Below are 16,567 nucleotides of genomic sequence, written 5' to 3' on the forward strand. Positions count from 1 at the left end.
AAAATTGTTAAGATTAGGACTTAGGCCAAATTTTGTGCTATTGATGTTCTTAATGATTTTTTGTCAAATTGAAGTTCCACTTATCAAATTAAGAAACCTAATTAAAAGCTTGAACATCTAATTGGATGAGGTGACCAGTTGACTTCAAAATTTGAAATGAAGAACCTTTGAAAGGTGACAAAGATACTTGCTATGGAATTTGCACAAGATAGAGTGAATAGTAATGTTCTTTTGACACATAAAAAAGGGTGCTTATTGGGGATTTGATTAGTTCATGTTTATTATGAATTTGGTGGCAAAAGAAACTCTAATTTTAAAAGGAAGGCTTTAATTGAGGCATAGACCAGTAAATGGCCTACCATAGATTGATAGGCTCTTATACTATTTGAAAAAAATAAAGATAAAAAACAAACAGGATTAAGAAAAAGAAATTAACATGATCTATGTTATTTGCTACACTCTATTGATTTGATGTGTTACACAAAGGTGTTTATATACACAATATTGAGTACAAATAAGTGGCGTGGGCATTTGAGCTAGAATTGGACCACATGCCAATGAAATTATTGCCAGAGACAATTCAGTCATTGACAATAATGCATTAGGGAGATCATACTACAATGAATTATAATGTGCCAAGCAAATTATCCTCAAGTATCATATTCTGCAATTTGATCAGCCACTGGTAAAGTTTATTTTACAAGCTTAGTAGACAATAAAATGGGCTTCTAATGCCAACAATGACAATTCAGTTGCATGACTTTAAGGGTGTTTGAGCTGAACCAGTTTCATTATTTTATTTTGACCATATGAGATGTTGTCTCCGCCTAAGCTCTAGTGTTACTTCTCTCATGGTCGGCCTCTCATCTCCCTTCTTCTTGATGCATCTCAATGCAAGCTCAATGAATGCTTGAATATCTTCATTGCTTCCTTGACTTAGCACCACATCATCAACAATTTGCAATATGCAATTCTCTTCCATTGACAAAACAAAGCAATCTACCAAATTTTTATGCCCTGGGAACATTTCTATGGGATGATGACCTGTTAAGACTTCCACCAATTCAACCCCAAAACCATAAACATCACACTTTTCTGTGACACGTAGTGTCTCTAGATATACTGGGTATATGTATCCAATGGTTCCATCAATGGAATTACCTTGAAAAAGTCTTCTCCAGTGCAATTGAAACCAAAAAAACCAAAATTTGATAGTTTGGCAGTCCAAGACTCATCCAAAATATATTTGATGATTTGACATTCAAATAGACTATTGGCCTTGGCATACCATAGTCTATGTAACAAAGAGCATAGGATATCTTAGTGGCTATTCTTACATGGTCAGGCCATGAGATTCGGCAAGGAATCTCATTGCATTGACCATGGAGATGATCAAAGAGGGTGCCATTGGAGATGAGCTCAAAAACCAACATGGGAATTTCGGTTTCAAGGCAGAAACCATAGTCTCATAACGTTCTTGTGGCCGATCAATTGTTTTATTGTGACTTGGTTTAAGAAGAAATCTACTATCATCTCAAAGGGCCAATGTGTTGGAGGACCTTTGACTTTAATAGCTACTTCCCGTTCATCTAGTGTTCCTTTGTAGACTGTTGCAATTTCAACGCCGAGGATTAGATTAGGATTGAAGTTATTAGTAGCCTGTTGGATGTCCTTGGCAGAGAAAATCTTGATTGGCTCTATATCTCTACCTCGGTTGTAGGTAATTTGTTTTTCTAGTAACATTGGTCCATTGCGGATGAAGTATTCTTCTTTGGCCTCAAATAACTGCCTTGCTTTCTCTATCCTGATACAGTGATACTCTTCTCTGCCCACAAAGTTGTTAAAAAAGTGGATATCACTTCATATGTAGTTAAAGCACATCTATCTTTAATTAAAATTACGTACAAAAAATAAAAGTGAACTAATCTCTGATAATTATGATATATTTTGCGCTGAAAAGGGTGTGGATGAAATGAGTCAACAATAATCTATGTACATGATGATAAGCAAATGGCCAAAATCCATTTTAAGCAGATAGTGGAGCAAATTCAAATATGTAATTAAGAGAAAATTTTCAAGTACCTTTATAGAAAGGCTACCAAAGTTAGACCAAATGCTCACCACAGTGTAATCAAAATCTTACCAATGTTCGCCTAGAATTCGTAATCGAAGCAATTAGCAATGTTGTTGCTGCTAATACCAGAAAGTAAAGTTACAGTTTTGGTCATACTTTGAATATAAGTTGAGATTTGATATTTCATGACAAACCCCAATTATACTAAAACAGAGATGCAAGAAAAATAAATAATCAACAAAAAAAATTGAGAGAGAAATAGAGAGATAACCTTCTTTGTGAGGGAAAATTATGCAAAGAATGAAAGAAAGAATGTCAAATTTATAATAAAAGGGTGTGAATAAGAAGAGACAAAATAAAGGAAGATGAAGGGAAAGATGAAGAGTGATATTAAAGTAAAAGGTAGTGGGGAGATGAAAAGGTAAGGGAGGGAGAAAGTATAAATATTTAAAATAATGAGTAAATGTTAAAAATATATTATAAAAAAAATTAGAAAGAAACAGGATAATGATGTGGACGACGATGTGGTTCAACTGAAGCATAGCAACAATAAATGTTATGCTTAAGATTTTAGATATATATAGATATAGATTAGTTGGGTTGGCCCGTTGGGGCTTTGGTCCCACATCTTGTATAAAACAAGTTTTAAATTCCCTACCCAATCTTTTTAACAGACTTTTAAAAATGCGTTTTTCTCTTATTTTGTTCAATAGGCTCTCTCCGAGCTTCACTCAAGAGAAAGTCCATATGGTTGATCGATCTCTCTTGCTTCAAGTGAAAAACTCCATTGGATATTTAATCAATCTATTTAGTATTTCAAACAAGAAGGATTTGAGGTATAGGCAAAATTATTTTAAGAAATTAATCATTTGATCGACTTGCATAGGGCATTCAATTGCCCAATTATTTATTTATTTCTTAATATTATTTTTCAAATATCAATTTGGCCTACTAGGGTTAAGGTTTCTTGTTTAATGTTAGGTTTTTTCATATAAACATGTTCACCATTATATAAATAAGCCCTTAGACCAAAACAAAAAAAACTAAAGCTCTTGACCTTTGTAGGGCTTAAAAAACCTTAATGTGGCGTTTGGTCCAGGGTAATGTTTTAGAATTCCCGAAAATATTTAAAGATTCTCATATTTGGTTGCAAATCACGTTAAGGAATCAAATACTAGGGGAATCTAGATTCCCCTTTAAGTCTCTTTTAGTAAGAATGTGGATTTCCTTTAAAACAGGTGGGTATTTAGATTTCTAAGCTTAAAAGAAATTGTATTATTTTTTTATTTTATAAATTGACAATTTCAACCTCTTTTCCTTATCATTTAAGCAATTAAGATAAAGTATATAACAAATCATCAATATCTTTTCCCGCCAAAACAACATAAACAGGATAGACAACTTTGTTGATAAACAAAGTTCTATTTAGGTTTCACATGTGGAATTTTTTTTTTTGTTGAAGGGGACCCTCCATTATTGCTAGGTACTCACTTTTACAGTTGTGTGTGTATTGCTCAACAAATTATTGATGGATTTATTTTCATGGAAATTTGTTAACGCATCTATTCATATCTCAGATCTTGATTTTGTTTAGTTGCTAGAAATATAGATTTGGATTGGTGGCTTCATCTAGTTTTTTATTTTTAGCTTAATGGCTTTGTTTCAAGATTCAATAATTTGTATCCTATTTAGTGCTTGTGATGTTTGTTATACAATGATACGGAATATGTAGATTTTTAATTTTTAATAACCCATCATATTTGTATGCGCGCCTTTTGATTTTGAAACATATTGGAAGGTCTTAGAACACTCACATTTGTCTATGCATTATAGAAAAAGATGCAAAATTTACACAATTTAGCCAAAAACTAACCCCATAAGAAAGTGAAAAGGTGTGTAAATATACACATTAACTACAGTGCATATAGCTGTGTATTTAATGTTCTATTAATATTTTGGTTTTAGTTTTACTTTGCTCTCTACTCTAAGCAAGCCAAGTCTCTCTCTGTTCTTGTGTTTGTTCTCTCTTGCTTCTTTTCTCCCTCATCGGTGACCAAGGTTTGGGAGAGCTTGAGCTCATTTAGATTTTCTGGTGGTGGTAAGGAGATTGTTGAGTAAGGATGGGTATGGATTTTATGGGTTGCTACGATTTTATGGGTATGAAATTTTTTGGGTTTTTGGTTCATTGTGCCACTGCAAACTCCCTGAGGCCCTTAAAGTCACCACTATATGCCATGACCCTGATTTCCAAGGATATGAGAATGAAAATAAGAAACTGAGGAAACTCATTTAGTTGTTTGTCATCAATCTCAATGCATCAGAGGGAAGTATCAATCTCAATGCAGCAGAGGAGTGCATTTAGTTGTTTATCACCGTTGTGTTCTTGTTGTTGTTAGCGTACTATGTGTATATTTTCCTTTTGATCAAATTAAAAGAAGCTATCTTTGGTGTTGTATTTGACCACTAATTGTTATATTTGCCTGCATAAAGATTTGTCTACATAATGATTTGCCTGCATAAGGACTATTTGGAATACACAGGGTGTGTAACCAACCAATCGTAAACACAGTATATGGCTATATGCTTTTTTTTTTTTCCAGCCTTGATTCATTGGTTTGATATTATTGTGAGAATATATAATGGAGGAAATTCATTTTACTCTTTTTGCACTGGTCATTTACCGGCAAGAACTAATCTCAGATTAAAAACAATAGATTTTTTTAGCTAATAAGAATTTATTAGCAAGTATCCCAAGTAGTTTTCTTCCATTATATTAGTTACATAGCTATATGTCACACTGGTAGCTAGTCTAGTGGCAATTTTTTTTAATAATTTGTAATTTTCTTAAATGTCAAGTTTTTATTTCTTGTGTATGATTGTGATGACTCAACCACCAAGGAATCATCAAAAAGAAAATTTTAGTTGTGTTGCTACATCAATTAGATTTACTAAGTCAAATGTGGATGATGTTAGTGCACATGTGTGCAATAGTGATACTTTCTAGGAATAGGAGGGTTGGAAGAATTGGAGGTTGGGGTGACCAATATTAGAGAGAGCAAATGTGAGAGTTGTGAATATGAATCAAATGGTTTGGATGGATGATACAACATCCATAAACAATATGGATAGGAGAGCATTTAGAAAACTTTGTGACATGCTTCACGTACATGGGGGTTTAAGGTCATCTAAGAATATGGAAATGGATGAGATGTTAGGGACATATTTGATGTAATTGGCTAATCCTTTGACAAAACGCACTTTACTTGTAATTGAGTAGATTTAGGATGGTTTAAGACTTCAAGAAACATCTAGTTCAAGTCAAGTGTTAAAGCGACGTAAATTTGTCCAAGAAACAAGTGAAGATGTGTTGTTCATTAAAGCTCGACAGATGTCTCAACAGAAGCATATCTATCGAGATTTAATGTTGAAGCTCGACACAAGCTGTATTTGTCAAGAATTACGAAATCAGACTTTTCAGATTTGATTACACGCATATCCTTGAGTAATTGTGTAGGGTTTCTTTTCTCACAACCATAGACATATATAAGGATTGTTTTAGGAGCCATCACAAAGGATGAAAATGTTGTTGCACTTGATGTTACACGCATATTACGACCGGAGACAGAAATTGCTCTAGTTCATCATTCTCTTTGTAGAAGCTACTGCGTCTTTGCGACAAGGCTTTTGTGACCAAGGAGCTTTTTGATCTTCATGTTGATGAACTAAATAACTTTGCAGCCAACATCTTCTTTAAGTTGGTGTGTTAGTCACGTAATGGGATTTGTGCATCATTGGTTAGTCAGGTATTGTGATTCGTGCATTGAACGGAGAGATTGTCGTTACAATACAAGTCCAATTGAGTATTAGGGTAAGGGTTCAATTGTAGGTTAGTATTAGGTATTGGGATTCTTTTTACTTGTAACCGCTTGTTTTGATAATAGTGAATTCTCGGGAGTGGTGATCTTAAATTCATCCCGTGGGATTTTGTCTTGGAGGCTTTCCCCATTCGTAAACAAATCACCGTGTCAAATTTATTTTCCATTGCATTTAGTTTAATTGGTGATTTGTTTGTGCTACCACGCTATTGCATGTTAAATTGACTTAATTAATTAATTAATTTTCCAAAGGGGTCAATACATTTTTGGCCTAACAAGTGGTATTAGAGCGGGCACACTCTGTTGTTTAGGGTTAATCTTTACTGTATGATCCATTGACCCCTGTTTGTTATGGATAAAGGACAATATCTTATTATACCTCATTTATTTGATGATACTAACTATGCATATTGGAAAGTACGCATGAGAGATTTCTTGCAGTTTTTAGATGAAAAGGTGTTGCAAGCTGTGGAGATTGGCTGGACTAAGCCAAAGAAAGTGTTGGCTGATTGGAATGATGCAAAGATCAATGTAGAAAACTTCAACAGTGGAGCATTGAATGCCATTTTTAGTGTGGTCACCAATGAGGAATTCAAAAAGATATCCTTTACTAATACTGTGAAGGAAGCATGGACTATCCTACAGATAATCTATGAAGGGACTAAGGTTGTTAAGAATTCATAGCTCCAAAGGCTCACTACTAGTTTTGAGAAGATAAAGATGGAGGAGGATGAGTTGTTTGATGAGTTCTATGTCAAACTCAAGGACATAGTTAACTCAACCTTTAATCTTGGGGAAACTATTCCCGCACCCAAGGTTATGAGAAAGGTGCTCAGATATCTTCCTGAGAGATTTCATGACAAGATTATAGCAATTGAAGAATCAAAAAACATTGACTCTATTCCTTTGATGGTGCTGATTGACAACTTGCAAACCTATGAATTGGGTTTGACTAGACTTGGGAAAGGAAGCAAAGGCAAGAGCATGGCACTGAAGGCCAAGAGTAATGAGACAGATGAGTCTTTAGATGACGAAAATTCTAAGATGAAATCCTACATCACTAGGCAATTTAAGAAGTTCATGAAGAATGCCAATGCGAAAGGATTTGAAAAGGACTATAAGCAATCCTCTTTGAATGTGAGGCAATTTCTTTGCTATGTAATTTACATTTCATCAAGCCTCTTTGATTCGCTTACTTCTCTTTTTTTTTTCTTTTTTTTTAATTTCTAAAAGAAATGAAACAATATTATGAATTTTTTTAAAGAAAATACATTAGCCCCCAAATGTGAGGCAATTGCTTTACTATGTAGTACAATCTTCATTTCATCAATTTTTTTTATTTGCTCACTTCTCCATTTTTTTTAAAGCAAGGAGACAATATAATGATTGTTTAAATATTATTACATGACCCCTTTTACCTTTATTTTTTATTTTTTATTTTATTTAAGGTAGGGCAATGATCCATTATGTTCAAAATATAAAATGGAGAAAATAATAATGCATAAAAATTATCTTGTGTTGGAAAGTTCCCTAAAATTCCATATATAGTCCCTTGGTGGGACGTTCTTTGGAGGAACTTGCGCTTTCGGGATCTTGACGTTGAATGCACTAAGAGAAACTTTCGTTTCTCTTGATGTTTCCTAGCTTTAGAGCCATGCTTGCAAAGGGACTCCTTCTTTCCTCTCATTTTTCCTAGTCCCCAGTGGAGTCGCCTTTTAATGTGGGTTCCTTTTTTGGAAAGTATCCAAGTCCATTGATGACAAGGGATCATGGGCCTCCAAGGATGGATGGTTGGACTGGGTCCAGTTCTCCGCGGCCTATTGGGGTCATTATATGAACCGGTTTGTGCGCAAGTCACATAAAGTTCTTTAAGGTAAAAATGCGATTTCCTCATAAGCAATAAAATATCATTATAAGTGTTTTAGTGTCATAAAATGACCATTTACTCTTACGAAATAAGTAAAATAATTATTCGTAATATTCACAATGAGAAGGAGATTGAAATAAAATATTTAAGACTTATCTTTTATTTTGTGAACATTTAAAAGAGTTCCTTCACTTGGTTCCTCGAGTGTGATGTTATGGTACCCCGAACGTGATGTCGTGGTACCCTGAACGCGATGTTGTGGCTCCTACGGGTACTAGGTCTGTAATCCATGGAACCCAAAATCTCTAGTTCCTTGAACTATAGGATCTTTCTACATGCTTATTATGCAATGTAGTTTTGTCCTTTCCCTTTACCTCTATAGGTCCTGCACAAGAACAACAATACAATACACATATCTTCAAATAATAGTTAGTTCCTCATATTAGGATATACATTCTAATACATATACATATACATATATAAATAAATTTCATAATAATGAGTCAGCCATAAGGATTTTGACTCCAATTCTCACAGACTTAGTGCTTTTGCACAAGACTTGTGGGATTTGGAACTCAAGTCCAAGTAGCTTTGCTTGGGCACTACCTTCTAAGATAGTCAAGTGAGGAGGATTTTTGTGGGAGAGAGTAATATTTGATGTGTGGGTGTTTTGTCATATATTTATTTGGAGGCTAAATGATATTTTGAATGATTTCAAGGACATGGGACCAATTCCTCCTCTTTGGCTTTCTTATTTTGTTCATTTCCTCTCATCTCTTTCTTACTGGGCTCTTAAAGCTCTAAGAATTATCTTTTTGAACCTTTGAACTCTCCCCCCTTTCCTCGCATTTGAATCCCCACTTTTTCCTCTATTCTTTAGTGTTCCTTTTATAGTAGACATGGTCTGGTACCCCAGGTGAGGACGTCCTTGGTTTGCTAGGTAAAACCATGTCCTCTAGAACCTGGAAAAGTACATTGGGTAGAGATTTAGCTTAATTAAGCAATTATAACTCAAAATGGGCATTTTGCTTTAACTATAAATGGAAGATTTCTTTTTGGAAAGTCAAAGGAGTGGGCAGGCTGCTCAATGCAATGGATGACAACTTTAATTGAAAATGACACAATTTAGAGGAAATTGTGGGGATGTGTCATGCACATGGGGGAATATTGATTCATGCATTCCAAGCAAATATATGAACCAAGGGAAATCTTCGGGATCTTCCTTTCACCAAAAATCACTCTCTTACCACCCAAACCACTTCTCCCTTGTTACTAACTCGAGATCTCATGGGCTACAAAGATAATACCTAATTTTATTGCTTTTTTAATGGCTTTTGCTGAAAATCTAAACCTACACCTTGGCTTTCCCATGTGTTAGCCAAGGTCCTCTTCTCAAAGCTTCAAAAGGACACATCAAGGTCTTAGGGCCTTGATGTTGATTCTTCTTGTTGCATGTCTTCTAGCCTGACCGAGATCCCTCTTCTTGCAACATGTCCTCTAGCTTGACCAAGTCTAGGTCTTATTATTATTATTATGGACTTTGGGCCTTTATGGTGTTTCTTAACTTCATGAATTTGACCCTTTTTTGTTAAGGCTCATGGTCTTTCCTTATTTTTCATAGAATGGGTTTTCTTGTCAAATTTTGGTCCTCAACACATATATACCAAGCACACATTCCAATACCACTCTATTAACTTGTTAAAAAAGGGGTAACTAAGGTTGATTGACATCCCATCTCTATAAATTAATTGTGTGTGGTCGAAATCTAACTTAGCCATATCTTGTCCCGCCACAGTTTTCTTTTGAAAAATGTCAAATAAAGTGAGTAGATTGTTATAAAAAAGCAATTACTTATGGTTTTTAAGGGGAAAAAAACCCTAGGGTACTTGTATACGAGAACCTTCCAAGAAGTTTCTTTCCACTTTCTTTTTCCATTTCCCAAACCCACCCATGTGAACTACTCAATTTATTTCCTCATATCACCTAATCCTTGACTACTCTTTCTTCACATCTCATTTTCAAGACTTATTCTAAGAGCTTTTATCACTCTTTTCCATGACTATTTTATGTGGTAGACTATAACTAATTGTTTATCATTTTTACATGAAATCACATCCTAGAATTTTTGCATTTCCACTGTGTGTCTGTCAGTGGCTCTATGCTCTCTCAGTCTTCTCTTCTCTTACTAATATCTTCATATGTTTTTTTTGTTTTTTTGTTTTTATCTCACACCAACTTTGCTTCATCTTGTTCTCTTTTTTCCCCATCTCTTGTGTTAAGATCAAATGTTTGAAGGTAGTGGTTTTGCTTTTGAGGGAAACAAAAAAGCCCAAAATGCACACCCAAAATGATTCGGAATGGACCTGAATTCTATTTGATGTGGAATAAGGGGATTTCTCATTTTAGTTTGCATACCAATACAAGATTTTCTGTCGGTTCTTACTAGAGCGGAACAAAATTCAAAACATTGATCATACTACCTTTGTTGTATATATTTTTTTGTTTTGTTTTGTTTTTGTATTTTTTTTTGGTTTTGGTTTTGTTGCTTTCATTTCATGATCAACCAAGTCATTGGATGTTCTGCAAATAAAAAACACTTGAAAGAAAAAAAAATTAAAACCAACCACAAGAAAAGAAGAAAGATAAAAAAACGAAAGAAATGTGGGCTTTACCAATCTTCCACCATAAAGGCTACACTCTACTTCCGTCTTACCAAATTACTAACCACCACCAGTTTCAATTCAGTAGCTTTCAATGCAATCTGCTTTCACTGAGCCAGATAAGTGGTAGCCCCAAAGGGAGATTATGGATAGTAACTATAATAATCATAATAATACAATTACGCGACTCCCTTCATCACCTTCTCTTTCCTATCATTCTACATTATTGGTATAGGCACAAAAAAAGTTCCACTCCAATTGCAAAATACCTACAACAATATCCATATTAGTTCTAACTGAAAAATTGGGATAAATCATCAAATATCACTATTATCAAACTCTTCATAGTTCATACATAAGTAATATCAAAATTCCCACATCAAACCCCAAGACATTCCCACTAGACTACTAGCTGGTACAGACCAAAACATAGGACACAATATTACTTGTGGATTAAAGATTGCTATTTTCATGTATGCGTTTGCTACTTCCCCAGAAATTCAATCTTTGTCTAATGTAATAATGTACATCACAGAAGACAAAAGAAAAAAAAAAAAAATCAAAGGTAGATAACAAGTCATCAGTCACAACCCCTAAAAATGAAAAATTCTAATGAGACCACAAGAAGGATCCCATGGCAAACTTTCTCTTATGGTCAACATCTCCAATGATTGGTAGCCCATACTCTCTAAGCAAACAATCAAGCTTCCACTCCGGCATGGTCTCATAGTCAGCTTGAGTGTACCTAGGATAGTGCAGTGGCATCTGAAAGTGCCCACACCAATCCCTCGTCGTGTGTTGCTCTCCTCCGTTTTGAGAGTAGGGTCTACTACTCATTGACTCCATTCCTACACTCATGTTTCTAAAATCACTATATATATATATATATATATATATATATATATATATATATATATAGAGAGAGAGAGAGAGAGAGAGAGAGAGAGAGAGAGTTTTGCTTTTTACTAGTAGTTGTTATGGCAAACTGGTCTGGCCTCTCTTTTAGTATTTATAGAGAGCTTTGTGTTGGGAATATTCTTCAAGCATATATAGCGGGTAATGTTATTACAATATACTATTGACAGTTGTAATAATAGGTTTTGTGATTTTCAAGAAAATGTAGAATTTTGTAGGGAAGGTTTTGGCGTTTGAATCAATATTACAGTTTTACCAGAAATTAAAAGTTTTGTTGCTTTAAGAAGTAGAAATAATCATTTTGTTATGAAAAGTCAACATTGAGTTGGTTCGCTTCCCATGTTTAATGTGATACTTGTCCACCATTACTTAGAGAGAGAGAGAGAGAAAAAAAAAACTTTGTCCGCCGTTAGATATTTTCTTTTCAACTACTCTAAAGGCATTTTCATAAGTTCCAACCTTTTCTCAAAAAAAAAAAAGTTCCGTCTTTTCCACCAAGTCCTACATACACAATTCGGGGGGGGGGGGGGGGGGTGGTGGTGGTTTTGGATTTAGATCTTTTAGAGTTTTACCAAATAATTTTTTTTAAATCTTGACCACTCTTTTATAATTTAAGGGTTCAAATTTTGCTATGTTAACATTTCACTAAAAATACTCTTAAAATAATATTGCAAACAAAACAAAAAACTCATGAACCAATACTAATATCATTAACTACAGCGTTTGCAGAAGGGGAAAAAAAAATCACCCCCTTCCCTCCCCATATAGATCTGCCAATTTGCCAATTTGGTTTCCACCTCCAACAAATTATAGACGATTTTTTTTTTCTTCGGCAACTTGCATATGTGCTTCATGCTTAACCCCTCACTTAAAAAGTTCCAATTTTTAATGTCAACTGTAATCTATTTCCCCATAAATTCTAGATTCTTTCTTCTTCTTCTTCTTCCTTTTTTTTTTTGTTGATTTTTTTTGATTTTGAAAACCTTTTCTTTTGATTTCTTTTAAACTTAGCTGCTTGTTTCTCATTTTAAGATTTTCTGGTTTTGGAAAATGAAATCAACCTACCACATTAAATTTCGTTTGTTCTTTTAGGGTTCGTTCGGTTAGAGGAGTAGAAAAGTGGGAGGATGGAAAATATTGAGTTTTTCCTCTTGTGTGTTCAGTTGGAGTGGTGGAAAAGTAGGAGGGTGGAAAACTCTTTTGTTTTGTTGGAGAGAAAAAGGGAATGATGAAAAATGTAATTTATATAAATTGACTATTATACCCTTGTTACATAATATGTAAGAAATAGATTTATTTGTACTCATTACATAATATAAAATTTATCACATCATATATAAAAATTATTATTATTATTATTATTATTATAATGTAATAATTATAATAGTGTACATATAAATTTAATTGGGCAAAGGATTTTGTAACCAGCAAAAAGGTGGTTACAAAATCAGGTCACGTTGAAAAAAAAAAAAAAAAAAGAGACAAGAGAATGTTGAAAAAAAAAAAAAAAAGGTGGGAAGAGGGCCTTTTTATAAAAGTGCTACTATAACACTTTTTTCCCTAGATTTTCCTCCCGATTTGGGAGGAAAAAAAAATGTCGGCCCGGAGAGAAAACTTTCTCTCGGGTTTTCTTTCTTTCCTATTTTTCTTCTCCAACTGAACAGTGGAAAACAACATTTTTCACCATATTTTCCTTTCTCTATTTTCCATCTTCCCTATTTTCACCCCAAATGGACGGACCTTTAAGACCAAACAGGAGGATGGGTTTGTAACATTTGTTCCTATTAATTTTATTTTTACTATACTGAACAAAACAATCTCAATGGATCCGAATAATCTGATAAAGAGTGGTGACTTTGATTGGGATAAAATAAACTTTCTTTGATTATGGGTTCATCTTTTATATATATCTTGTGTGATAAAAATCTTAAAGAGAAGTTTGTTGAAACAAGTTAACTCGGATTTTTTTTGGAGATTTTAGTCTTCAACAATGTAAATTTTCTAAGATGGAGTTTGGTGGTTGATATATTTTTTTCCCCTTTGGAAAGGTTGATGTGAGAATCTAATTTTTTTTATTTTTATTTTATACAAGATAGAATTTCTACTTTAACTTAATCTAAATGTATATGTGTGTAAAGCTTCCGCTTGTAGACCTGAACCCCGGCCCTTACCCCCCACACCCCACAAGCACTTATACTAATGGAGTGATCACCACACCAATGGTGCGCGGTGGTCACATGAGAATCTAATTCTTTTGTTTGCAACATTATTTTATTATTTTAAGAAAATTACTAGTGGAATGCTGTTATGACAAAATCTAGACCCTTAAATCATAACAATAATGATCAAGATTTGTAGAAATCTATTTGGTAAAGTGCCGTAAAAACTCTAAAAGATCTAAATCTCGGTGGTCTTGTATAGACCTACTAGTTTTTGTTAAAATCTTGCTTGGTCTTTCAATTAACAAAATTTGCTTTGTGTTCCTAGACTAATTTTTACCTGTATTTGCATCCCCATCATTTAATTATTAAGACCTTCAAACTATTAAACCTCACACAATCCAAAATTACAAGTCCTTCGGAAGTTGGAATACATAAAATAAAAGAGAACTGCACGCATTAGCAAATTTCAAGTTCTGAGCATGTAGCAACTTGTGAAATGCAAATGCTACCATAATCAAGCAGATCCCATTGTGGAACGATTAAATTCCTAGTTTGAAATAAATCAAACAAGTAAAATAGTTTCACAAATGCGAATTTGCATTGATGAATGTGTGGTACAATTCTCTGTGATTACAAAAGAGTGATCATTTGATTTGATCTCTTTGAAAGATTTGTTGATTGAAATTGTGGTAATGTGATTTTGACTTGAACACCAAATATCCTTCAATTCGGTTGAAGGATGAGTCGAAGACTCTTGAAACAGAATTACAATGAATCTTTAACTATAAGCTTGTTATAAATTCTTTGTTCTTCGCGTTCTTCTTGTTCTTCGTGTGTTCTTCGTGCGTTCTTCGTCTTTGAAAGTTTGCGGTGGAAGTTCTTTGGTGCTTTGGAGGCTTGAATCCGTAGAGCTTCGTTGATTTGTGGTTTGTTAAGGTTTCTAGAGACTTTTGAACTTGATTCCAGTGAACTTTGAGATCTAGGAAGATGATTTGGATGATTTCTCTTCGAATGTTCTTCGTATTCGAAGGTTTGTGACGGAAGTTCTTTAGGGCTTTGGAGGCTTGAATCTGTAGAGCTTCACCAATGTGTAGTTTCTTGAAGTTTTTGAAGGCTTTGGGGCTTGATTTCAGCAAACTTTAAGATCTAGGTATGTAGTTTCGATGATTCTGCTTCGAATGTTCTTCGTATTTGAGGTTAAAGTTCTTGAAGTTCCTAGAGGCTTCAGGGCTTGATTTCAGCAGAGTTTCGGTACTTCTGAGTGCTTCTGAATCTTTTTTTATGTTGCTTGTGCTTTGGATGTCTTGGTGTCTAGAAATGCCTTAGGAAGGCTTCTATCTATAGGAGTTTGGGGGTGGTTGAGCGACACGTGGTAAAATCTACCATGAAGGATCATTCTCTGCTATAGCTCTTTTATGGCCTAAAACATATAGGAAAAAATGACTGAAAAGAAAACATACAACTTGTTTTAGCGTTTTCTAATTGGGTACTAGAACCTTCATATTTAGGCGAACAAACTAAATTAGATGTACATTAAATTGTTCCTATGCTATTGTGAAGGATTGCCTATCATTTCTGAATCAATTAAAATAAGGTTTTCAATGTTGATGTAACCCTTTACCACTATACTATGTCTATTAAATGCAACCACACGAGTGTGTTCATTCAGTATTTCTTGTCCACACAATCACTTTGCGGAGTAGGAGGTATGGCAACCAATTTCTCCATCAATCAGAGAGAGCATTCAATATGTACGAAACTATACATTCTAACAGTCATCTTCATTATCAATATATATCCATACCCAAGTTACAAGTGGTGATGAATGAATTACATAACCAGAAAGAAATGTAGACCACATATGGTGGCATGACTTCTTGTATCATAGCTGTCGGTGGGTGGTGGAGGAAACAACCAGCATTAGATGCCATAGCCCCACACAAAATCCAGCGCGATCCTACAACTTTCATTACTTCTTTTTTGGTGGGGGAGGGAGGTTGCAATGTATTTCCATTTCCCATGTACTTTGGTAAAATTTGTATGTTGTTTATGTTGAAACTCTAAAGCTGCGGTAATTTTGGATTCAAGTGATAGCTCGGTGGTAATGATATCCTTTATAGTGTCATCTATCTAAGGCTTAAACTCCGACTCCTCCCTTTCCTACTATCTATTTATCTAAAAAAAACAAAGTTTGCAACAACTTTGGATGTTCAAATTTCCAAAACAAGGAATATTCTAAAAAGAATGCGAAAGAGAATTTAATTTGGATGCCTTTATCTTGCACATCACTCTGCTCAGTAGCAGAGCCATGAATTTTTTCTAAGAGGGACCAAGCTTTAAGAAGTGCTTGATGGATTTCATTGTATTGATTTACGGGATATATCATATCGATTGCCATACCAGATTCCTATTCTAAGAAAACAATATCTATTCTTAGGTTGACGACTTTGGCCCTTTCACTTAACCCAAAAAAAAAAAAGAAAAAGCTGACCCTTTCTAAATTTTATAAAGGCGTAAATGTACTTTTAGTCCCCTACATTTTGGGGTCATTTCTATTTTGGTCCCTACATTTTCATTTCACCACTTTTAGTTCCTAAATCAATTAACGCGTTCCATTTTGGTCCTTACCATTACGCACTTAACAGAAATTGCTGATGTGGCAAACGGCGTCCATTGTTGGCACATTAAATACTGACGTGGCCAATAAAATAATATTAAAAATGCCACATCAGCTTATAAATTAAAAAAATTATTTATTTATTTTAACTAAATAAAAAAAATTAAAAACCGATTGTTTAAAAAAGAAATTAAATTAATTAAATTAAAAAAAATTCTTTACATTATGTTCTTCCCAGTCATCGTGAGTTCTTCCTCAAAATCAAGAACATGCCAACATGAAACACTCAAAATCAAAAGGCACAAAAATCCAACACACCTACAAAAAACCAAATTCTCTATCACCAATCCAAACCAAAACCGATCCATTACAAAACCCACCACCATAGCGCCACCAC

At 34.2% G+C, this 16,567-nt stretch overlaps 1 protein-coding gene across 1 annotated transcript; it reads right to left on the reverse strand.

Annotated features, from left to right (window-relative positions):
* Positions 1–796: 796 nt before the first annotated feature.
* Positions 797–1,433, reverse strand: LOC142616316 (putative wall-associated receptor kinase-like 16). Its single transcript, XM_075789193.1, has 2 exons — positions 1,289–1,433; positions 797–1,161 (listed from the first exon to the last, which is right to left on the reverse strand). The coding sequence occupies exons 1-2, from the start codon at positions 1,431–1,433 to the stop codon at positions 797–799; spliced, it is 510 nt and encodes a 169-aa protein (XP_075645308.1).
* Between the last annotated feature and the right edge of the window lie 15,134 nt (positions 1,434–16,567).

Source organism: Castanea sativa, chromosome 11, assembly GCF_040712315.1.
Source record: "Castanea sativa cultivar Marrone di Chiusa Pesio chromosome 11, ASM4071231v1".
Lineage (NCBI taxonomy): Eukaryota > Viridiplantae > Streptophyta > Magnoliopsida > Fagales > Fagaceae > Castanea > Castanea sativa.

What these genes read in the sequence shown, in the direction of transcription:
- LOC142616316 (XM_075789193.1), bottom strand. Translation starts at nt 1,433, where the DNA reads ATGTTGGTTTTTGAGCTCATCTCCAATGGCACCCTCTTTGATCATCTC. An exon ending in TCTTTGTTACATAGACTATG is followed by an intron (nt 1,162 to 1,288) that starts GTATGCCAAGGC and finishes GACTTTTTCAAG; the next exon opens with GTAATTCCATTGATGGAACC.